This window comes from Zalophus californianus, chromosome 5 (assembly GCF_009762305.2).
Source record: "Zalophus californianus isolate mZalCal1 chromosome 5, mZalCal1.pri.v2, whole genome shotgun sequence".
In the NCBI taxonomy this organism is placed as follows: domain Eukaryota; kingdom Metazoa; phylum Chordata; class Mammalia; order Carnivora; family Otariidae; genus Zalophus; species Zalophus californianus.
In genome coordinates, this window is record NC_045599.1 from 88,907,671 (window position 1) to 88,930,107 (window position 22,437).

Consider the following 22,437-nt stretch of genomic DNA (forward strand, 5'->3'; position numbering starts at 1 on the left):
GCCGGGGACACACCTAGCCTGCACTTGACCTCTACGACTCATGGGCTCCAGTCCACTTGAGCAGATGGGTGGGATGCAGATAATTAGGGCCCATGTAGTCAGTCCTGTGCAACAAAAATAACGGGGACAGTAAGGCAGGAGGAGAAATCGGGCTTGCCCATGCGTGAGGTGCCCTCTGAGTTAAGTGTGAAGGACAGGCGGAGCCTTACCAGGTGGACAGCAAGCCCCCGGTCTTTCCAGGCTGAGGGTGTGTCTGGCACTGGCCCAGAGATAAAGGGAAAAGCATGGAGCTGACAGGGAGTTGGTGGCCAAGTGTGAGAGGCCTGACCATCCTGCAGTGAGCCTGGTCTCATCCTCAGCAGAGAGACACAGTCAGATTATAGAAGGAGCCATGTGGAAAACAAATTTGAGGGAGCCCAACTGGAGACCAAGTAGCCTGATCTGGGGAGGAGGTAATAGGTGGGGAGTGGGGGAAGGGCAGGTGGAAGGGACTTCAAAGATTTGCACAACCAAAACACCTGCTCCCCAATAAGACTCCAAAATGTGCAGACACTTCTGGGGAACCTTGGGCCTCAGTCTCCTCAACCGTCAAGGACAAAGGTCAAATTACCTACCAGGCATGCATTCATGCCTTAGAGTTTTACTGCCTGCCTACTCTGTGCCAGGCACTGGGGACACCGCCATGTTCAAGACAGTGAGGTCCTTTTGTTTTTGTTTTCCGTTTTTTTTTTTTTTTTTTTTTTGGAGAGAGACTGGGGGTGGGGGTGAGGGAAAGAGAGAACCCTAAGCAGGCTCCATGCTCAGCACGGAGCCCCAACATAGGGCTTGATCTCACAACCCTCAGATCATGACCTGAGCCGTAATCAAGAGTCGGAGGCTTAACTGAGCCACCCAGGTACCCCATAATTCAGTGAGGTTCCGTTCTCAAGGATCTCATGTTCCGGAGGGAGATAAACAAGTGTCTTGAAGACTTTGGTGCCCTCATGCTACTCCTGTCACCATGCCTGAGGCCTCCCTGCACAAAAGCATCATGCCCCCAAGAATCTTGCCCCCAGCCCCTTGACCTCAACTCTGCCTCCACTGCCCATGCCATTGGCACATCCTGCACCTCTTCATGACAGTGATGCTCCCTCTACACAATCTTATTTCCAAGCATCCACCTCTGGCCACCTCCTTTTCTCCTTCCAGCCCACTTCCAATGGCATGGCCCATAAAGCCCCTCTCCAACCACACTGGCCTACAGGACCCTTTCCTCGCCATCTGTGCAGTTGCTCTCCGCAACGCCATCCTTGTCCAACTTCGATTCTTTGCTCCGCCAATGGAGCAAACCCCTTGTGCTCCTCTCTTCTTCCATCTTATTTGTCTGGCAAAGTGCCCAGCCTCAGGTGAACCCAATTACCCTCCATGCCTGGGCTGAGGAGAGAGGATGGCTCAGTTTGCCAAGCTGGGAGGGGAGGGGGGCTGGACACAGAGCGCACGGGTTGGGGAGCAGACACTTCTGTCATCGTAGGGCAGGACGGAGATGGTGCGGCTGCTGGTGCACTTGCCAGTGAAGTGCTGGGAGGTTGGTGGGGGACGGGGGGGCAACTGCCCATGGCCAGAGAAATTCACACAACCAGGCTGACCACATTCTCTCATGACGTGATCTCGAAGCTCAGATAGACAGGCTCTCCGGAGAGCTCCTCCATCCCAAGACCTTCTCACCTTCTCCTCTCCAACCCCACTCCTTCTCATCTCAAAGATATCCTGGACAGATGGCAGCTGACAGCAGCGAAGCCCCTCGACCACCCAGCACTTCACTGGCAAGTGCACCAGCAGCCGCACCATCTCCGTCCTGTCCTACGATGACAGAAATGTCTGTTCCCCAACCTGTGCGCTCTGACCCCAGCCCCCCTCTCCTCCCAGCTTCGCAAACTGAGCCGTCCTCTCTCCTCAGCCCATGAATTCCACCATCACCATCATCTTTTCCAGCCACATGCAAACACGCTCCATAATTTCACATCTTTAAAGAAAACTTTGACCTCGCATTCGGGTTCAGCCACCTCCCCGTTCCCTTTTCCCCTTCACAGTGAAACTCCTCAAAAGCGTTGTTGATTACTTTCATTTCCACTTTCTCCTATTCTCCCTTTCGCCAACTCAAGTCTCCCCGTGGGCCCCACTGATCCATTACATCACTCTTATTAGGGTCACCAACCTCTTGTTCCCCAAAACAAAAGCAACCTGGTCTCCCCAACTTCTCAGCAGGATCTAACATCTCTCCTTAAAACACCATTTTCACTTGGTTCTCCTCCCTCCTCACAGATCTCTCCTTCCCACCCTCGGCTGGCACCTCATCTGCCAGAGTTCTGCCTGGGGCTCCGGCCTCAGACACAGTGTAGCTCAACCCTGGCTGCACACGGAATCACCTGGAGCCCTTTTAAAAATGCCTACGCCTTGCCCTGCACCCAGGGGCTGAGATTTCCTCAGTCTAGGTGCGACCTGGGTACCAGTGTCCAGTTTTTCAATTTCCTGGATGATTTCTGTGTGAGTCCAAGGTGGAAAACCACTGCCATAAGTGAGCCAATTCTGTTTCCAGATCTCATAGACCATCTAAATGTTCATGACTCCCAAAGGTACATCTCAGCACAGAGCTGTCCCCCTGAACCCCAGATTTAAGAATCCAACTGTACACCAGACTCCTGGATGTCTGAAAGACATCTCCAAATGCAATGTGTGAAAGGAGGTTGTGGGCAGGGGGTTTCTGTGCAGTGCTGGCCACAGAGAGAAAAGCCTGGAAGGATGTTAGAGGCAGGGGGAGGTAGGTTTCAGCCCCACTTATGGGAGGGGAGTGATGTCTTCCCTATGACAGGGAAAATCTTCCCATGATCGATCAGGCTGCCGGCCATAAAGCAAGCTGAGGCCAAGAGGCTACCCAGTCCGGTTAGCTGCAGCAAGGACCCCTCCACCCCACAGTGGCAAACCAGCCCTTGACAGCTCAGCAAATCCCAGGACACTGAAGGTTACCTAGAGAATTAGGGTCATGGCCAGAACTGGAACCTAGAACTCTGGGTCTCTGTTCTGGCATACTTTTTTTTAGTACAAACCTAAGACTCTTTGCTTTATGTCAGTTTTTGTGAGATTCCAACCAGTCTATAAAAGAGAAAGTCTTTACAAATCTCCAGGATTCTCAGGCCTCGCCCTGGAGCTGCACTGTCCTGAACACTAGGGGGCACTGCGTCCTAACCTGGGGCCTGTTCCTCCCCTTGTGCTGCCTTTGCAGGGAACATTGGTGGCTTCATCCAGGCCTGAGCCTTGCACAAGCCAAGGAATGGGACCCTGGTGTCCTCTGCTAGAGGACTGCCAGGACCCCCAGGCTGCCACTTGTTCTTTTACTCACATGCTGTTTCACCTTCTCAATCCTTCCTTCGTCTCTTCATTCACATCCCCTGTGTACAGACACTGGGGAAATGGTGCACGAGACAGACAAATCCCTGCTCTAATGGGACTGACATTCTAATGAGGACAAAGAGCAATGAAGAAACAAGCACCCAATATAATGTCAGATGGTGGTAAGTGCTATGGGGAAAAGTAAAGCAGGGTAAGGGACTAAGTGCCCAATGCAAGTGACATGTCAAGGAGCTATTGTTTTAGATACGGTGATCAGGGAAGGCCCCTTGGAGGAGGCAACAGCGGAGCAGAGATCTGAACAAAGTGAGAGAGCCTGTTGTTTAGGTAGCAGGGGAACCTGTTCCAAGCAGAAGGAGCTACAAGTGCAAAGTCCCTGAGGCAGGAATATGCTTGATGTGTTGCAGGAACAGTGAGAAGGCTGGAGTGGCTGGGGTAGAGTGAGCAAGGAAGGGAGCAGTGGGAGGTAGACTCAGCTTATTAATGTCACGTACATCTTAAGGACCTTAGTTTTATTTCAAGTGTAACATGAGCCCACTGGAATGCCAGAAGCTGAGGGTGATGTGGTGTGATTTCTGCTTAAAAAATATCACAGCTTCTGCATGGAGACTTTAGATTAGGTAAGGGTGGAAGCAGGGAGATCTGTTAGGAGACTGTTAAGGCATCCAGACACAAGAGGAATGGCTGGCTGGTGACCAGATATGGAACATATTCTTATTCTGAAGGTGGAATTTGCAGAATTTAAGGTATAACAGAGAAAGGAAGGATAACGTCATAGTTTTTACTGGGCCAGGTGGATGAATGGTGATGCCATTTACTAAGGTGAGGAAGAAGTTAGGGAGGTGGAAAATCACAAGTTTAAACTGGGATGTGATGAGCTGAGATATCTAGTAGACCTCCAAACAGAGCCTGAATAGGACATTGGATATTAGAGGCTGGAATTTGGGGTGGGGGGAAGGTCAGGACTGGACATATAACCTGGGAGTCCTTGGCATATAGGTGTTATTGATAGTCACAGGACAAGATGGGGTCCCGGCGAATGAATGTAGTCGGGAACATTTCATGGCCATGTTGGGAGGCAGGTGCGGAGCCGCCAAAGGAGGTAGAGAAGGATTAGCCAGTGGCAGGAGGAGGTAGGAAGCCAGGGGCAAGGGAGAAGGTGCCTGGACCAGTGCTACTCCCAGGCAGGGCAAAAGGAAAGCTGACCAATCACCATTGACTTGATAACTTGGAGGTCATTGGAGACCCTGAGAAGAGGGAAATAATTCAGAGGACTCGTGGAAACAACGGCCTGACTGGAGTGAGTTCAAGAAAGAGCAGGAGGAAAGCAAGTGCAAACCGGGTTACAGACAACTCATTTGAGAAATTTTACTCTCAAAAGGAATAGAATAGGGGACGCCTGGTGGCTCAGTCGGTTGAGCATCTGCCTTTTGGCTCGGGTCATGATCCCGGAGTCCTGGGATCAAGTCCTGCGTCCGGGGAGTCTGCTTCTTCCTCTCCCCCTCCCCCCTGCTCATGCTCTCTCTCTCTCTCAAATAAGCAAAATCTATTTTAAAAAGAATAGAAGAGCAATAGTTGAAGGGGAGGTGGGATCAAGAGAAGATTTCTTTAAAGGTAACTCTTACAGCAGTCTGTGTAGTCAGGGAAATGATGCACAAGAGGGAAATGTGATGAGGGCGGGGGTGGGGGGGTGGGGGTGGAGAACAGCCTCAGCCATGCCCTAGAAAGAGCTGAGGGGTAGATGCCTATTCCCTCAGCCGAACACTGCCGCTTCTGCTCAATTTCCCCTGCCATCTGTGCTAGCTGCCCGGGAGGACCTCTAGGGACAAAGTGGGGACTCTGACACCCCTGCTAGAGTCACCCTGTTACATCCCCACTGCCTGCGCTGCCTTCTCTGGAGTGGGGTACCAGGCAACAGACCATTTCAACAGTGTGGAGTCGTTACAGGGCAGAGGGCTGTTGACTGCCTGGGCTCAGGCTCAGAGCCAGGCCAGGGGCCCCCTCCAACTCTGTCCGCCCCTGCCATTTTTTTCTGCCTTTTGTAGAGGGTTCTACAAACCTAGCTTCAAGATCCCCTGACCCCACCTCAACTGACCCCACCTCGAGGTGTTCCACACCCGCAAGTCCCTCCGATTTAGAAAGTCTGGAGACGCCGAAGTCTTGCACCTTAAGCCAAACAATGCCTATCCTTACGATGGACCTGCAAGGCGAGTATTACTGACCCATTTTTCCGAGGAGGAAACTGAGATTCAGGATGTCCAGGTCTGTTTGGTTTCGAAGGCCGCTTTCTTTCGGCTCGGCCAGAGGGAGGCGCAAGGGGCAGGGCGAGCTGCTAGCTGACTCCTAGACCACGCGACGGGCAGCCCAGGCCCTACCCAGACCCCGCCCAGGCTCCGCCCCACCAAGGGGTCCCGGGCAGGCCAGGCCTTCCAGCTCCAAGCAAAACGGGACTTCGTGATTGGGCGGGGCGGAAGGATTGGGTGGGGCTTCCCAGTCGTAGAGAGGCCGCTCGTGGGCGTGACTTTGACGGGGCGTGGCCTATGGCTCCGCCCCCTCCCGCGGGCTCAAAGCAGACGGCGGCCGCGGGGGCGGGGTCAGAACACGGGTGGCCGATCCCAGCGCGGTTCTTTGGGGCCAGCTACCGGGCAGCGCCTCGGCGGGGCCGAGCAGGTACTGGCGACCGCGCGGTGCGTCTCGGGCTGGGCCAGGCTGAGGGCAAGAGCCTGCTGGGGACCACGGAGGGCACCGGGGTCGAGGCCAGCGCTGCGCTTCCTCCTGCGAGTCTGGGCCCCTGCCTCCGCCCCCGCCCCCGCCTTCCTGCGGCGAAGCCGGCTGCGGCAGGACCGATTGGCGCCTGCGCTGCTTCCTGCGCCTGGGACTCGGCCAATGCATGGGGCCCGGGCGGGGGACGGGGGAAACTGAGTCACGTCGGGATGGTTCTAGGCCTGTGCGGGAGGCACCACCCCAGCTGGGCTCCAGAATGAATCCCCTACCTGGCCACGCTTTGGGATCCAAGCCCTCACCGATTTCCATAGGAGCCACGGCCCCACCCGGTCTCCCCCAGCGCCCAAAGGAGTCCTCATCAGCCTCGACCCGTCCGGGAATGGCTAGAACCCGCTCCAGCCGCCTCCCTTTCCACCCCTCCCCCTCGCGTCCCGAGCCCCCGTGTGCTCCCTCCGCTGGCTCCGCAGTGTCAGCTTACACGCCTTATATAGCCCGAGCAGGCTTCAGCGCGGCCTGCCTGTCGGGACCTGGGGGCGGGGGAGAAGAGCGCCGGCCCCTGACTCACCCGCCGTCTGTCCGAGGCTTAAGGCTGGCTTGAGGGGCGGCCATGTCAAATTAGCCCTGCAGCCCATCTCTGAATGAAAAGAACCTCAAGACTAAATGAGGGGAACCCCTCATCATCCCAGTCCCTGGGGGAGGGGGTTGCCCCTGCCTTTCCAGAATGAGGTCTGCCAGCCAGAAACCCAGCCACGGCTGACAAGGTGCCCGCCTACCGGTGCCCTGGCTGTGTTCAGCGGCTGCTCGTGCCTGCCTGGCACCAGTCCAAGGCTGGTGTCCGGAGCTGGGCCTGCCTGCACACCCACTATGCTGTCCACTCACCGTTTCTTTCCTCCCAGGAGCAGGCACCATGGAGTCCTTCAAGGTGGTGCTGGAGGGGCCAGCACCTTGGGGCTTTCGGCTGCAGGGGGGCAAGGACTTCAATGTGCCCCTCTCCATCTCCAGGGTGAGCCATCTTTGGGGGAGGGGCTCCCCCAGGAGTCTTTGAGTGTTCAGGTCTCCGGTTGGTGATGGGAGGAGTCTGAGCAGGAGTGAGCCAGGTTCAATAGAGCAGGAGGTATCTAGGTCCAGAGATGTGGTGGGCACCTGCCACAAAGACTCCCAACTAGGTGGGTACTGGGAGAGGAGCACCCACAGTTCCCCAGCATTGCCCTGTATTTTGATGCCATTCCACAAAGCTCCTGGGGCCACCTCTGAGGCCCCAGGGGAATGCCCATTCTGCAGGAGGGGAGCTTGAGGTCTCTGGGAAGTATCTAAGCTGCTTGAAGGAGCAGTGCTTGGAGCCAAGCCCCAGCCAGGGCATTCTTGACTGCAGGATCTCACTTCAGCCTCATTGCCACCCAGGGAATAGCAATTGTCATCCTGTTTTTCCAGATGAGGGAACTCAGGGCTCGGAGAGGTAGAGGGGCCTTTACAGCGATTCCTTGGCAAAGCAGGGATTTGAATTCAGGCACTGGGATGGTCTGCAGTTTGGTGGGGAGTGGGGGCACTTTCCAGCCTCTGTGAGATTTCTCCATCTTCATCCATTGGTCCTATTCAGGATGCAGTGGCCTCTGACCCAAAGCAGGGGTGTGGGTTGGGCCTCTAAGGTTCTAACTTCAGCTCCTGAAGGCCTGCTCTGGTGGGGGCGGAGCTGGGGGCTGGCTCCTCCCTGTGGCAGGGGGATTGCCTTATAAGCCCAAGAATGCAACCTCATGCTGGGATGGCCAGCTGGGGACTAGAGTCCACAGAGCTGAAAAAAGCTGGTTGAGGCCTGAACCCCTAAATGCCATTGGTGGGCCCCTCAGCTGGTGACCACGAGGACATAGCTGCAACTGTAGGGTCAGTTGTGGGACACAAAGAGGGCGCCCAGAGAGAATGAGGCCAGCCCTGGGACTGGTGTCTGTGGCCTGGGGGTCAGGAGGGGGCGGGGACTTCCTGCCTGCACATCCGCCTGTCCAGGGAGGCCCACCCAGGCGCCCACTGAGCAGGCAGCTGTTGGCAGGAAGCCCAAAGCAAGCACAGCCTGGAGGGGGCCAGGTTGTCCAGGCACTGCCCAGCCTGAGAGGGGCCCCAAGGCCAAGTCTGTCTACAGGAGTTGGGCTTGGTGGACAGGGCAGGCGGGTGGTCACTGTTCTTTCCAGGGACCTTTCCATGGGGTTCCCCTGGGAACTGCCCTGCCAGCTGGGTAGCTTAAGTCCCCCTACTACACAAACCCACCCCTACAATTGTCAAGGCTTGCTAGCTCTGAAAACGTATTCTATATTCCCCTCTCTGGGAAAGTGCTAGCCAATGTGGCTGGGAGCTGTAGGCCTTCGCTGGACTCTGAGACTCAGTTTCTTCATTGGAGGGGATGGGCAACATAATAGCCTGAGGGATGGACTTTAAGATGTGGCCTGTTGGGGGCACTCTGGGTCTGAGCTCCCTTGTCAGCAGCCCTCGCTGTGGGTGGGGCCACAGGCTGAGCCCAGCACTGGAGTTGGACCTAGGCCCTGGTGGGTGGGCGGGTGGGGTGGTCTTTTCTGAGTTGGGCCAGCCCCTCCCTCTCCGCTGACCCCAGGGAGGAGGGAGGGGCTAGGGCTGGCTGTGGGCCCAGGCCTGGGAGATGAGGTAATGTCTGAGACTTGGGGGTTGGGCTGCCTGTTGGAGTCCTCAGGCTGACTCACCCCCACCCTATGCAGTGTCCAGCTCTCTAGCTTTTCCCCTCCTTGACTCCTCAGGCCTCTTTGCTTCTCTCCAGCCCCCCACCCCACACCCAGGGTTTTCTCCTGCTTCCCTCTCCACCTCTGACCACGCCTCTCTCCCTCTTGTGCTTCCTGTCCTCGCTTGGGAAAGGAAGTAGTCCCCAAATCCCCACCCCTCCCTGGGAGCCAGCTGCTCCTGCCCACCCCCAAGACCTCTACCTCAGGCTTAGCCCACACCTCCCAGGAGCCAGCTTGTGTGGGTAGGGAGTGGCTGGACCAGGTTTCCCTTCTACTGACTCACCATGACCTTGAGTAAGTCACTTCTTTTCAAGAGTGTCACTTCTCTATGCTCACTATAAGGGGTTGTTGGATTGAACTAAAAGCTAGAGAGGAGATCTAGGCCCCAGACCCAGCCAGGGGTTTAGGGAGTTGTTTGAGGTAGGATGACCTCTGAGTTGGGTCCCAACACTCAGCAGAGGTAGCCTCGTGTAGTGGAGCCTTAGGGTCAGGGTCAGACCTGGCCTTGCTTCTTACCAGCTGAGCAGCTTGAGGCAAGTTACGTAAACTCTTTTCCCATGTGTAAAATGCATATAATTTCAGACTCCACTCCGCAGGTTGTTGGAAGATTCGGTATTAGCGTGTGACAGTACTCGGTGCTCAGTAAATGTCAGCTGCTCTTCTTACCATGTAGCAGATGAAAAAGGAGGCACCCAGCTGTCTTGCCCTTCTAACCTCCCAAGCGTGAAATGGAGCCAGCTCTCCCTTCTTGCCCCAGTGCTGCATCTGGTGTCTCTGCCTTCTGGAGATCTCTCTAGAACATCCCACCTCCCCTCTCCCTGCCTCAACTTAATCTGTGCATTAGCCCACCTGAGGAATCTCCTGAGGCCACGGGCAGCCAGTACCTTGCAGTCCTACCCCCCCAATCTCTGAAATGTGAATTGGCCTTCCGGCACTTCCCCATGGAAGTGTACTTAATGCCAGGCCCCTTGCCAGATGCCCAGGCAGCTCTGTGGGCTTAGACCCACAAACAGCTGTGTCACCCCTTTCTGAGGGGCTAGAGGGCTGGGAGCGCCCACTGGGGTTTGTCAGGGTTACCTCTATCAGGGCTCTGGGAAATACCCCACTGGGACTTTCAAAGGGCTGATGGCCCCTCCTAACCTCAAGGCCAAGTCCTGGGTCCTTCAGTCTCAGTTCATGCTGGTGGTGACCGTTACTGCCAGCCCACTATTACCCCTCATTTGCCACAGGAACCGGGGATTCCCAGGGCAGAGCCCAAAGGACTGGGGGAGAGGGTAATGTGGCAATTGTGAAGGCTTCAGGGTGACACTCATTTACAACCTCAGCTGACACCTCGGGCCCCCTTCGGTCACTTCACGGGGAACCTGGAGATGGCGGGGGCCTATTCCTGGCTCTCACAGGGTCCTGGCAGATCCCTGTAGCTGGCCCCAGGACAGGGTGCTGGGAGTGTAAGAGGTCAGTAGGAGCACCTGGCAGTGTCCTGTAGGAAGTGGCCATAGGCAGAAGCCAGCGGTGGGTGAAACCGCCTAGGCAGGAGGCCAGCAGGAGGCTCAAAGGCTGTGGTTGGAGCTGAGAAGCTTGGGGCTTAGCCTGCAGGTGGCTACTTGGTGATGTCACAGCAGTTCTGCACCGTGGGGAGGGAGGTCATGGAGGTGAACAAATGACTAAATAAATAGGGTAATTCGGGTGTTTGTGAAGTTCAGGTGAACCCCACCCGCCCAGATTGTTTTAGTGTTCTGCAGCTGCCCAGAAATACGTTGAACGAAGAGGCCTCTGGGTTCTAGAAGCGGGGCAGCTTAAGCAGGGTTAACTAATGTTGGCCTCGGTTTGGTCTCCAGAGGCTTGGGCAGCCGTGACCTTCCATCTCTCCACAGCTCACTCCTGGAGGCAAAGCTGCACAGGCCGGTGTGGCTGTGGGTGACTGGGTGCTAAGCATCGATGGAGAGAATGCCGGGGGCCTTACGCACATTGAAGCCCAGAACAAGATTCGTGCCTGTGGGGAGCGCCTCAGCCTGGGTCTCAGCAGGTACAAGGGCCCTGGCCTGCCTGGCGGGTGGGGGCACCCCCAGGCCTGGCCTACTGTTACCCCTTCCCCTTCTCCTCCAGGGCCCAGCCGGCTCAGAGCAAACCGCAGAAGGTAGGCCTAGGACATCTGAACATGACATCTGGGCGGTGGGAGGAGTGGGACTAGACTGCTGAGCTGACTAGCCCTCCCCCACAGCAAGGAGCCCTGATTACCCCCATGCCTGGCCCGAAGTAGAGGGTGGGCGCCAGAGCTGGGGTAGTCTGGGAAACTGGGAGTTGGGCTGGGAGCTGCCGCACGGTCTGGGCACCACGCATGTCTGCCTGTCTGTCCGCTGCCTTCCGCTGGCCTGTGCTACAAGCCCCGCTCGTCTGCCCTTTGGCCCGCGTGGGCTGAGATCATCCCTCCCACATGGGCCCCTTGAAACCTGAGGTCCCTCCCCCCACCCACCCCATGCCTCCGGCCAGATGTGTGGGTGCGGGGCTGGAGCACCGCTGTCCTCTCCACGCCAGGGGGGCACCCCCCTCCGGCCCAGCGCCCCCGCCCCTGCCTGCCCTGCCCGGCTCTGTCTCTGCCCAGGCCCTGGCCCCTGCCGCGGACCCCCCGCGGTACACCTTTGCACCCAGCGCCTCCCTCAACAAGACGGCCCGGCCCTTCGGGGCGCCCCTGCCCGCTGACAGCGCCCTGCAGCAGAATGGGTACGTCGGTCCTGCCCACCCACCGCCTGCGCCCACGCCATCTGTCTGAGGCCCCACGCCCCCGCAGCGCGCTGCTGCTCAGTCTGCATTGCGCCCCAGCCTGGCTGGAACCGTGCGGCAGCAACCCCTGGCGGCTGGGGCGGGGCTGTGGGCACTGGGCCCCTCCGAGGGTGTGGCTCTTGCCCAGGCGCTCTGCTACCTGGGCGCTCTGAGCCAGGCAGCGCCCCCCCAACTGGTGGCCCGGGGTTGGGGTGTGGTGTCGGGCGACTGAGCCCTAGATACTCAGTGCAGCCTTGCCCCTGGCTACTCTGACCCCTTGCCATTTTTCTTCTTCCTTGTGTCTGTCCCTCTGTCCCTTTATCTGTCCATCTGTCTATTTCCTTCACAGGTGCAGACCCCTGACAAGTCAGTGAGCCCCCTCTGCCTGTCCCTTTCTTCCTTCTTTTTGGCATTCTGGGCGGTGGCCCCTCCCCACCCTAGCTGCCCTCCTTTCCTCTCACTTAGCTACCCTCCCCCGCCCCAGCAGGGCCCTGGCCTTGCCCTCCCCCACTCTCCCAGCACCATAACCCACATGCACCAATCCCGGGAGGGGCTGCCCCCACTGCCCACCCGCCTGCATGAGGTTCTGAGCCACACCCTCCCCACAGACAGCCCCTCCGGCCGCTGGCCCCAGACGCCAGCAAGCAGCGGCTGATGGAGGACACAGAGGACTGGCGGCCTCGGCCCGGGACAGGCCAGTCCCGTTCCTTCCGCATCCTTGCCCACCTCACGGGCACCGAGTTCAGTAAGTGCCAGCCCAGGGCAGGGCGGACTCTCCTGCTGGCTCCCAGCCTGGGCCTGGGCTCTGCTGGGAGCCTGCTCTGGTGCCCTGTGACCTTCTGCCGGGGCTCAGGGCTGGGGTGGCCCTCGGTCTTCTCTTGGTCAATGCCTGCCTCTGCCCTCTCAGTGCAAGACCCGGATGAGGAGCACCTGAAGAAGTCAAGGTAAAAGGACGGGCCATAGCCCCTCTTTCTCACTTCCTGCCTTGCCCATTCCAGCCACCGCCCTGTGTCTGCTCCTGAGGGTCCCTCGCCAGGGCTCTCCGTTTTCCTTCCTTCCTTCTTTCCTTCCTTCCTTCCTTCCTCCCTTCCGTTCTCCCTCCCTTCCTCCCTTGCAACTCTCCTTCCTTCTACTTCCTCCTCCTTCTCTCTGCCCCCCAGGGAAAAGTATGTCCTGGAGCTGCAGAGCCCACGCTACACCCGCCTCCGGGACTGGCACCACCAGCGCTCTGCCCACGTGCTCAACGTGCAGTCGTAGCTTGGCCCTCACCGGCCGGCTGCCCTCTCTGCCTCTCTCTTTCTGTTCCTCCCACCCAGGGCACCCCCCCCCCTTGGTCGCTGCAGCTTCTGCCTAGCTCACTCCCTCCTTTCCTGCCCCTGGACTGAGCCTCCTGCTGGCCTGGCAGAGGGGCTGGCCTTGTCTGACACTGCCTTCCCTCTTTGCCCTGTGGTATGTCTCTCTGCCAGGTCTGTGCTGGCTCAAGCATGGAAATAAACATTCTCAGCCCTGCTTCCTCTGCCTCTGCCTTCTATCTTTGTGGGCTTGGTTTGTGGTTTGGGTGTGGGGGTGTTAGATGGTTCAGACCCAGTGTGGGCCATGCCAGTCTGGGTCTCAATGAGGGGTGGTACCTGGCAAAGCAGGCCCTGCCGTCAGAGCTAGATCTCTGGGATGAGGAAGCCCCGAGAACTGCCCCAGAAGGGAGAGAGTCCTGCTCCACCTCCCAGCCCTGTACGACAGGCCTGCCAGCTGGAACCTGGCTAGGAGAAGCCACTGCCCTACCCATACCTACCCCTGTGGGACCTGGAGTCCAGCCCAGCAGCTCTCATGCACCCAGGCATCTCCCATGGGGACAGCAGGACCAAGGTTGGGGGTGTGGGGCCACGCCAGGAGCCTCAACCATACAGGGCCTTGAATGGCAGATCTTGCAGCCAGGTGCCCAGGACAGAAGCCCCAGCCCCAGCCTCAGCTACACCCCAGGAACCCTGGCCTGGTGAGAGAGAGTGGGCTTGGGCCTGGGGAAGGGTGGGTAGCCTCCAGGGGCATGCGGGTGGGGGGGAGCCTCCAAGCTGCCCCAGGCTCAATTCCCTGACCTTTGGGGTCCTGGGCACCTCCCTGGAGCCACTTTCCTTAGCCCTGGCAGGCCCTACCGCCCCCAGTCCCACTAGCCGCCCACCCTGGGCTGTGGACCCCGCATTTGCTGAGCGCTACGCCCCGGACAAGACGAGCACGGTGCTGACCCGGCACAGCCAGCCAGCCACGCCCACGCCTCTGCAGAACCGCACCTCCATCGTGCAGGCGGCCGCTGGAGGGGCCACGGGAGCAGGCGGTGGCAACAATGGCAAGACTCCTGTGTGCCACCATTGCCACAAGGTCATCCGGTGGGTGGCCCTGTTCCTTTTCCTACTCTGGCCTTTCCTATCCTAAAGCCTGGCCCAGGCATCTTTCCGACCTTTGCGCCCCTGACCGTCTCCGCACTCATCTGGCTGTCACTGTGGCAGGATGGGGATTCAGTTCCCAGTAGTGGTGGGGGCAGAGGCCTGGGCTAGGTCCTCAGATTCTGCATCCTGCATCCCTTCCCCCACTGCACCCCACGTCAGCCTCTATCAGCCCTGCTGACGTGGAGGAAGTGCCAACAACACACTCCAGCTGCACCCCTAGAAAGGCCGCTCTCTGGGCAGGGAAGGGCCTGCCCCTCCCAGCCCCTCTGCTCTCCCTCCTGTTCACTTGGTCTCTGCCAAACCTCTGCTCTCAGGACAGACAGGCCCGAGGCCCCTCCCTCCCTGTGCTGTTCCCTGGGGCCCAGCAGGGTCACACAGCACCCCCAGAGTCAGCGTGCTGGCTCCTTAGAACCTTGCTAGTTCTCAGCCCTGGTCCTGCACTGCTCTTGACTCCTGTCAGCTCTTAGGCTCTGCAAAGAACCCCCTTCTTCAGACATTTATGTGGGACCTGCAGGCCCCTCCCCAGGCCAGATGGACCAGGCAAGTGGGACAGGGTGGGGACCAGGGTCGGCTCAGGTACCCACTGTTCTTCAGAGCCCGTGGGCACTCTGGGCCTCCTGCCCCCAGGGCCCCAGTTCCTCTGGTTTGTCTCACTGGGCCCAGATCAGCAGCCCCCAGCCAGCGTAACCCTCCTCCTCCTCCCAGCACTGCCTGTCACAATTTCTTGTCAGAGCGGTGCAGCTTCATCACTGTGTCATCACTCGGGTCACCTCCCATGCCTGTTTCTCCTTTATCTGGACAACGGGGAGCATGAATTTCCCTTGCAGGCTTCAGAGTAGGTGTTCACTAACATTACATAGGACAGGCATACACTCCCTCTCACTGCCCTCGCCTCCCCCTCAGGGGCCGCTACCTGGTTGCGCTGGGCCATGCATACCACCCCGAGGAATTTGTGTGCAGCCAGTGTGGGAAGGTCCTGGAAGAGGGCGGTTTCTTTGAGGAGAAGGGTGCCATCTTCTGCCCACCCTGCTATGATGTGCGCTATGCACCCAGCTGTGCCAAGTGCAAGAAGAAGATCACAGGCGTGAGTGGGGCTGGTGGGGGGCAGGGGGAGGGCGAACATGACCCCATCAACATGGAAGAGTGCTAAGGAGGAACTCTTGGGCCTGGGGGCTCTCCCCTCAGGAGTCCTTTGGATCCTTAGCATCTTAATAAACGGGATGCTATATTAGTCTCATTTTACATTAGCCAAGATCCTCTTCACCGATGACCAAAGTCCTGCTCAGAGGGGCTCAAGCAAGCAAGAGTGTTACAGGTTTCCCTGGCTCTCTGGAAAGTAGAGCGTTCCTGTGAAACTTCCACAAGCCAAAATGGCGTGGTGAAGAAGCAAGTACTGTTAATTTATGTGGAAGAAAATTTGAGCGTTCCCAGACCCAAAAAATAACCTCATGTAGGCTTGTCTGGTACCTTTGGACACATCTTGCTAGCAGATGCACAAAGTAAATCAAGATGAAGCGCAGATGCTCACAGACTCAGCTCCGAGCTGTGGCGGCCTGGTGCCGGAATGCGGCCTGGTGCCGGGATGCCGAGTGTGGCTCCTGGGGAAGGAGCCGGGTGGGGCCCCCTGCTCAGGTGAGGGGTATGAGCTGCCTCTATAATGGCTCACTGCAAAACAAATGCTGAACGCTCTTTTCCACTTTTTGTCTTTTTTATAAAAGCAAAATTTCTTTCAGTTAGAGGGTCCATCATAAGAGTGAAGTGGTATATCGTTAGCTTCTAAAAAGCAGGAGGTATGTGCATGGACTCAAACACTCAGAAAGCCTGAGGGGCACTAGCTTCAGGCCTAGTTGAAGGCATGTCCTGGGGTCATCAGGACTTTTCCCCCCACTTGCCTCTGTTGTCGTGGTCTGTGTTGGCTTCGTTCCCTGCGTACTTTTACTTAGAAGCTGGCAAAGGTGGCGCCACAGTGGCTCCAGGATTCCCTCTCCGCAGCTTAGCGCCACAAAGCGAATAGGAGCACCCCGGTGCCAGCTGACACGTCAGGGGTCCCAGTGCTGATGCTCATGGCAACAGCTGTGTCACATACCCATCTCGGGCCTCAAGCCGCAGGACGCGGATTAGCCGGGCCTGGGTGACACCCGCCGGACCCGGCGGTCCCACCCGCACCACAGACAGAGTGAGGTGGGGTCGGTTCCCTGAAGTAAAACAGATGACGTTACCCGAAGAGGGAAGGCCCACGCGGATGCCAGTGGCTGTGTCAGTGGGGTTGCATTCAGCGGCGATAATAAAACCTCACTACAGAGGTTTCAGCAGAAGGGGTTATTTACTTCACTCACAAGAATCCCAGGGCTGAAACAGCAGCTCCAGGATGCCTTTGGGCTTTTCCTACCTTTGGCTCCGAAATCCTTAGCATGCAGACCTTTGTCCCCAAGCCTCTCATATCATGCTTACCCGAAGACTACTCAAGCCCCAGGCCTTGTGTTCTTGTTACAGGCGGAAGGAGAGGGAAGGGCCAAATGGCCTTATTTTAACAAGGTTTTTGCTTTTGACTCTGGAAGAAAAACCAGGACCTTGCATCTTTATCTCAGTGTTTGGAATTGTTATCCTTTGAGCACCTGAGCTGCAGGGGAAGTTGGCAGACCCAGGATGTTAGCCTTCATCTTCCGTGAGAAGGCAGAAGGGAGTCGTGACAGGCTTTGAGGAGGCTGACCCACCAGGTGTGCCACCTCCAGTGCACAAGAGGACAGACAGTTCACTGTGCCTGGAGGGCATAGGACTATGGAGTGCCAAAGCCAGAGGGCCAGACACAAATTTGTGATTCAAAAGCCTGTTCTTCCGACTGAGGCCAAAGACACAGCAGAGCCTGGCCATGTTTTCTGCAGGGTAACCCAGCTGCCAACAGGAGCCAGGCTTGGGGTTTGGCTCATTGTGTCATGAGCATAGAGTGATGGGCCATCTACCTGCCCCCATTCATTCTTACTAAGTGCGGACAGTGTGCCAGATAGTGTGCCCCTTGCTCAAGGACGCCTCATGAAATAACAGGTTTGGGCCCTGCGCCTGGGAGCTCCTACTTGGCGGGGAGGACTCAGAGGGTGTCAGGGGGTCAAGGGCACAGCTGGAGGAAAAAGGGGCAGACCAGGCAGGGTGAAAAGCTAATGGGGTTCCTGTCACACATGTATGGAAACTGAAGCCCAGAGACGGACAGAAACTGCCCAAGGCTGCAGAGCATGAGAGCTAAGCTGGAGCGGTCCCAGACACTATTGGGCTTTTCCTGACATTTCATGCTTCTTATTTCTGGATACAGAGGCAGAGCTGCCAGATGTGGCCAGAGAGCTCTGTAGTGATGTTCCTATTAGTAAGGATTACCTTGACCGCAAGCAGTAGAAAACTCAAAACAGTGGCAGCTTACTTTCCACCTAAAAAAGTCCAGGGGTGGGCAGTCTGGGACTAATGGGCAGATCTAGGCTTCTGTATCTTGTTTCTCGGCCATTCTCAGCACAAGCTTACTTAACACTCTTAGTCTGAGATGAGCCTCGGCCAAAATTGCCACGTTTCAGCCAGTAGGAAGCGCGGGAAGGGGAAGAAGGGAAGGACGGCCCATGGCAGCCATCTTGAGATGCCACCACTCAACCCTTGGGCTTCCTTCCCATTGGCCATATCTCAGTCACATGACCATGCTGAGCTGCAAGAGAGGCTGGGAAAGACAGTCTATTTGGGGCAGCCATGTGCCCAGCGAAAAAAATGGAGATTCCATCAGTAGACAGGAAGGGGGAGGTGGATATTATCACAGTCTTTGTCCTTGTAATGACAGTTTGTGTTGTGGAGCACTTACAGTGTGGGGGGCATCCAGGTTCACGGTCCTACTATAGAAGTCAGTGTGGTGATTCCCACTTTCTAGATGAAGGAATTTTGCCCCAGATCATAGTCCTTTCCCTGCCAGCCTGGCCACACCCCACTGGGCTATTCTAAGAGAATGGGCTGGATCCCAGGACCTTTCTTGAGCTGGGCATCTACAAATCAAGGCCCCACTGTCGGATGACTGCGCTCTCTGCATTACACTGCACTCTTGTCCTGCTGCACCTCTGTCCTGAGTGGACAGGGTTATCACCCCGGCCACAGATGAGGAGCCAAGCCTAACAGGGCCTGGCTGGCTCCCAGGTCCTGGAGTAAGCCTTGGGTGGCAAACCCTCTCCTGCCCCAGCCCAGGCTAATGTTCCACAGAGGCCCAGGAGCCCTTAGCTTCCCCTCTTGCAGGGACTCAGGGCCTGACCTGCCTCGAGGCCCCACACTGCCCTCTACCTGCTCTAGATCTGAATGCTGCTGGCCCTGGTTGGCCCAAGGGTCCCCGGGATTGTCAGCCCAGGCCCAGCGAGAGAACAGACTCTCACTCTAGGGGAAAGAGCAGGGGGAGGCTTACCTCCCCAGCCTGCCAAGCGCTCCGTTCCTGTCTGCGCCCAGAGCTCAAAACTGTTCCTGCCCTGGGAGATCAGGATGGAGCATGGGGAGAGAAATGCAGGGCAATCAGCTAGTTTCTGTGGAGTTGGAGGGAAACTGCACAGCGTGAGGGACACATTAGAGGGGACCTACCCAGGTTTGGGGGCCACCTGAAGCCCTATACTCTTCAAGTTCACCTCTCACCACTTGCCCCTCTCCAGTGCTCCAGCCATGTGACCCATTTCATTTTGCCAATGTGCTGTTTCCCTTACCACAGGGCCCTTGCACAGTCTGCCCTCTCTGCCAGGAATACTATTTGAGCACCCTCTTTACCTTGTTTCTTCTCATCCAGAACTCCTATCATTTCCTCAGGAACACCTTCCCTGATACCCACCCTTTCCACCAGACCAAGTCCCCACAGTTTGCTCACTACTCCCCAGTGCTCTTGTCCCATCTTCTCCCCAGGTGTGAACTCCATGGGCTGGGACCAGGGCTGGTCTGCTTTGTATTGTGCTCCAGATATAGAGGATGATCAGTAAATGTTTGAAGGAATGGACAGAAGTGGTCTCTAAGCTGAACTTTAAAACTGAGTAGGAATTAGCTTGGAGAAGGATCAGGAGCGAGCACACTTAGCAGAAGGAATAGCTTGTGTCACCAGGTAACACCTGGGAAGGGTGCGAGATGAGGCCGAAGAGGTTAGTGGGGGCCGTGTTAGGAGTTTGGAGCTGGGGCTGATGAGGTCAGCTACGCTGCAGCAAGCTGCCTCTGGGCAGGGGGAGACAGCTGGAGAGGGGAACAGGCTGCTGGGGCCTGGGTCAGGGCAGTGGAGAGGGGAGACGCAGACACTGAGGAAACTAGGGCATTAAAATAAATACTGATAACTGGCTTCCAGGTTCTTCTGAACACCAGCAGAAAGCTGCCTCCCTGCTCACGCACGCATACTGGACCCCGCCCTGGGCTACCCTCGCTTTTGCCCAAGCCCCCTGTGCCACCAGCTCACAGCCAAGTTCCTTCACCTGGAGCCTTTGTCTACTTCTTGAAAAGAGGCAGCACCAGGCAGTGGGAAGAGCCAGCCTTGGAGCTAGCTAGACTTGGGCATGAAACCCATTTCTACCATCTATTGTCTATGTGACCTGGTGCGGGTCACTTTGTCTGGGCCTCACTAAAATGGTGGCATTCACTGCCTGGCCGGGGTGGTTGTGAGCTATATGTGAGATGCGACAGAGAGGCAGAGACTGCGCACATGTCCTACTTGGTCTACACTTGCATTTTAAATTAATGGGCAATATTTGAAAATCAGATTTCACTTTAACACCTAGATTTCAACCTGAGCCTTCCAGGCATTCCTGCACGAACTGCTCAGCACCATCCCTACGGGTGCTCCCCAACAACACCTTGCCCTATGGAGTACACTACCTGGCCCCAGCAGGCATGGGGTCTGGGACCCCCAGCTTCAAATGTGGGGCCATCCTTACAACCTGCAAGGCTGGAATTAGGTTCCCGTTTCACAAGGGAAGGAACCAGGTGTCAAGAAAAAGTAATGCCATTAGCCAAGTTACCCAGCTAAGAAGCAAGGTCTGGTTGGACCCACAGATCTGACCCGCCTCGAGGCCCCACACTGCCCTCTGCCTGCTCTAGATCTGAATGCTGCTGGCCCTGGTTAGCCCAAGGGTCCCCGGGATTGTCAGCCCAGGCCCAGCGAGAGAACAGACTCTTCCCTGAGCCTCGGCTTCCTCCCCAGTCCATTGGAGCAGGTTAACTCACGAGCGCTTGTTGATGAGCACCCACAGGGACAGGTGCTGTTGCAGTACCGCGGCTACCAGAACAGTCCTGTCTCATTCCCTCCCGGACCTTACATTTGAGCAGGAAGAAGGGAGGAGAGGAAATGCTAAGCAATAGATACAATAAGTAAATCACCTGGTACTGTGTTAATACAAGCTGGTGAGGGACGAGGAGAACAGAGTTAAAGGTATTGGGAACGTGGCATTGGAAGAGCAGATTGGAAGTCTTAACTGGTGGTGTCAGAACAGGCCTCTGGAGAAGGGGACACTGGAGCAGAAACTGGAAGGCAGTGAGGGGTGAGACTTGGGACATACCTGGCAGAGAGGACAGCCAGTGTGAACCCCAGGACTGGCATGCCTGGCGCGTCAGCCACGGGCAAGAGGCCATGTGGCGAGAGCAGAGGGTGCAGAGGCCAGAAGGAAATGCAGCGCAGGCAGGGATTCAAGCAGAGGGGAATGTGGACTCGCTCAGCTTGACATCAGTCTGTAAGGCAGAAGGAGGAGCTCAGAGGTGAATTTTGGGCCGTCCCCCGGGCCAGGAATGCCTGAGGCTCACATCCCGCATCAGGGAGGCAGTGAGAACTGGTCAGGATCTGGATGCACCTTGAAGACGGACCCCACAGGGGTTCCTGGCAAACTTGATGTGATGCATGAGAGAAAGGGGCATCTCAGCTGAGCAGATTGGAAGGATGGAGTTGCCGTCAACTGAGCTAGGGACAGCTGTGGGAGAGCAGGTTTGGGGTACAGAGGTGAGGTGCCGAGCTCTGCACAGGGCAAATCTGAAAGGCATAGTGGCCATCCGTGGGGAGACCTCAGGGCCGGAGGTAGAGCGGGAATGGTGGGTGTGCAGATGGAACATTTACCCTGGGAAGGAAGAGGGCCCACGGCCAGCCTTCCTATGTCCCCAGCTCTGGAGAGGAGGGGCCAAGCTGCCTGGTGACTGTAGCGTCCTCCTAGGAGATCATGCATGCCCTAAAGATGACCTGGCACGTGCACTGCTTCACCTGTGCGGCCTGCAAGACGCCCATTCGGAACAGGGCCTTCTACATGGAGGAAGGCGCACCCTACTGCGAGCGAGGTAGGTGGCCCCCCCAAGGGTGGGGGGGCACAGGTAAGGGGTGGGGTGTGGGGCAGGAGAGAACCCAGGGCCCCCTTACTCTCTGCCTCCACCCTCAGACTATGAGAAGATGTTTGGCACAAAATGCCGGGGCTGTGACTTCAAGATCGACGCAGGGGACCGCTTCCTGGAGGCGCTGGGCTTCAGCTGGCATGACACTTGCTTTGTGTGTGCGGTGAGTTCCACCCCTCCCCCTGCCCCCCCCCCCCGGCCCCCTGCCTTGGACTCGGGTCCCCCTCCCCCACCCCCACCCGGGGTTCTTCACCAGCCTCCCTTCCACTCCCTGCCTCTGGAATTCATGAGAGGTTGGGAAGGGGACTCTCCTGCCACCCCCAAGCCCGTGTGGCTTGAGCCTGGCCGTCCTCAGATATGCCAGATCAACCTGGAAGGAAAGACTTTCTACTCCAAGAAGGACAAGCCCCTCTGCAAGAGCCACGCCTTCTCCCACGTGTGAGCGCCTCCCACCCACGGCCCGTCTCATCCAGCCCAGCCCGAGGGAGCTCCAGTTCCAGGGGCATCACCCCAGATTTCTGGATAGGGCTGGCGGAGGTCACCCCAACCCCAGCTCCTGGCCTGAGCCTGGGGTTCCCTGGGCCCTGCCCTCTCCCCTTCATTCCCTCGCACTCCCTCCACCTCCATCACACACCGGTGCTGGCCACACCAGCCCCTGTTCACACCCAGTGCCACAATAAACCTGTATCCAGCCATGTCCTGCGTGTGCTTCTGCCTGTGCATTAGGAAGGCTGGGATTTGAGGCCCGTGGCAGGGTGGAGATTAAGATGGTCTTCCCAGGGCTGGCTGTCCTGGTCATCCTTGGGATGGGGACTTAAGACAGCTCATGGTCAGCAGGAGAAGGTCAAGGGGGATCCCATGTGCTAGGGGCCAGCACCCACGGGAGGGGTGTCTGATCGGGACTGGCTTGGGGGTCAGAGCAGACGAGTTGGAGGTACATCTGCAGAGATGGGAAGTGGAAAACAGCGACAGCCAGAGTGAAGGCCCAGAGGTGCCAGCCGAATGCCACAGCAGAGCGTGGGGCTGGAGAGCACAGCCCCCGGGGCCTG

The 22,437-nt window shown here is 57.4% G+C and overlaps 1 protein-coding gene across 12 annotated transcripts; it reads left to right on the plus strand.

Annotated features, from left to right (window-relative positions):
• Nucleotides 1-5,938: 5,938 nt before the first annotated feature.
• Nucleotides 5,939-22,089, plus strand: PDLIM7 (PDZ and LIM domain 7). Of its 12 annotated transcripts, none has more exons than XM_027606876.1 (14): nucleotides 5,939-6,054; nucleotides 7,005-7,111; nucleotides 10,721-10,872; nucleotides 10,953-10,983; nucleotides 11,449-11,567; nucleotides 11,956-11,976; nucleotides 12,215-12,351; nucleotides 12,514-12,550; nucleotides 13,526-13,596; nucleotides 13,738-13,984; nucleotides 14,948-15,128; nucleotides 21,217-21,337; nucleotides 21,436-21,551; nucleotides 21,744-22,089. In XM_027606876.1, the coding sequence occupies exons 2-14, from the start codon at nucleotides 7,016-7,018 to the stop codon at nucleotides 21,828-21,830; spliced, it is 1,416 nt and encodes a 471-aa protein (XP_027462677.1). In that variant the 5' UTR covers nucleotides 5,939-6,054; nucleotides 7,005-7,015; the 3' UTR covers nucleotides 21,831-22,089. The 12 variants fall into 12 exon arrangements, with proteins under 12 accessions (XP_027462677.1, XP_027462680.1, XP_027462678.1 ...); XM_027606879.1 differs by having other exon boundaries at nucleotides 13,747-13,984; XM_027606877.1 differs by having other exon boundaries at nucleotides 13,535-13,596.
• The last annotated feature ends 348 nt before the right edge of the window (nucleotides 22,090-22,437 follow it).

What these genes read in the sequence shown, in the direction of transcription:
- PDLIM7 (XM_027606876.1), top strand. Translation starts at nt 7,016, where the DNA reads ATGGAGTCCTTCAAGGTGGTGCTGGAGGGGCCAGCACCTTGGGGCTTT. An exon ending in GAGCACCTGAAGAAGTCAAG is followed by an intron (nt 12,551 to 13,525) that starts GTAAAAGGACGG and finishes CTTGAATGGCAG; the next exon opens with ATCTTGCAGCCAGGTGCCCA. An exon ending in ACCCCAGGAACCCTGGCCTG is followed by an intron (nt 13,597 to 13,737) that starts GTGAGAGAGAGT and finishes CACTTTCCTTAG; the next exon opens with CCCTGGCAGGCCCTACCGCC.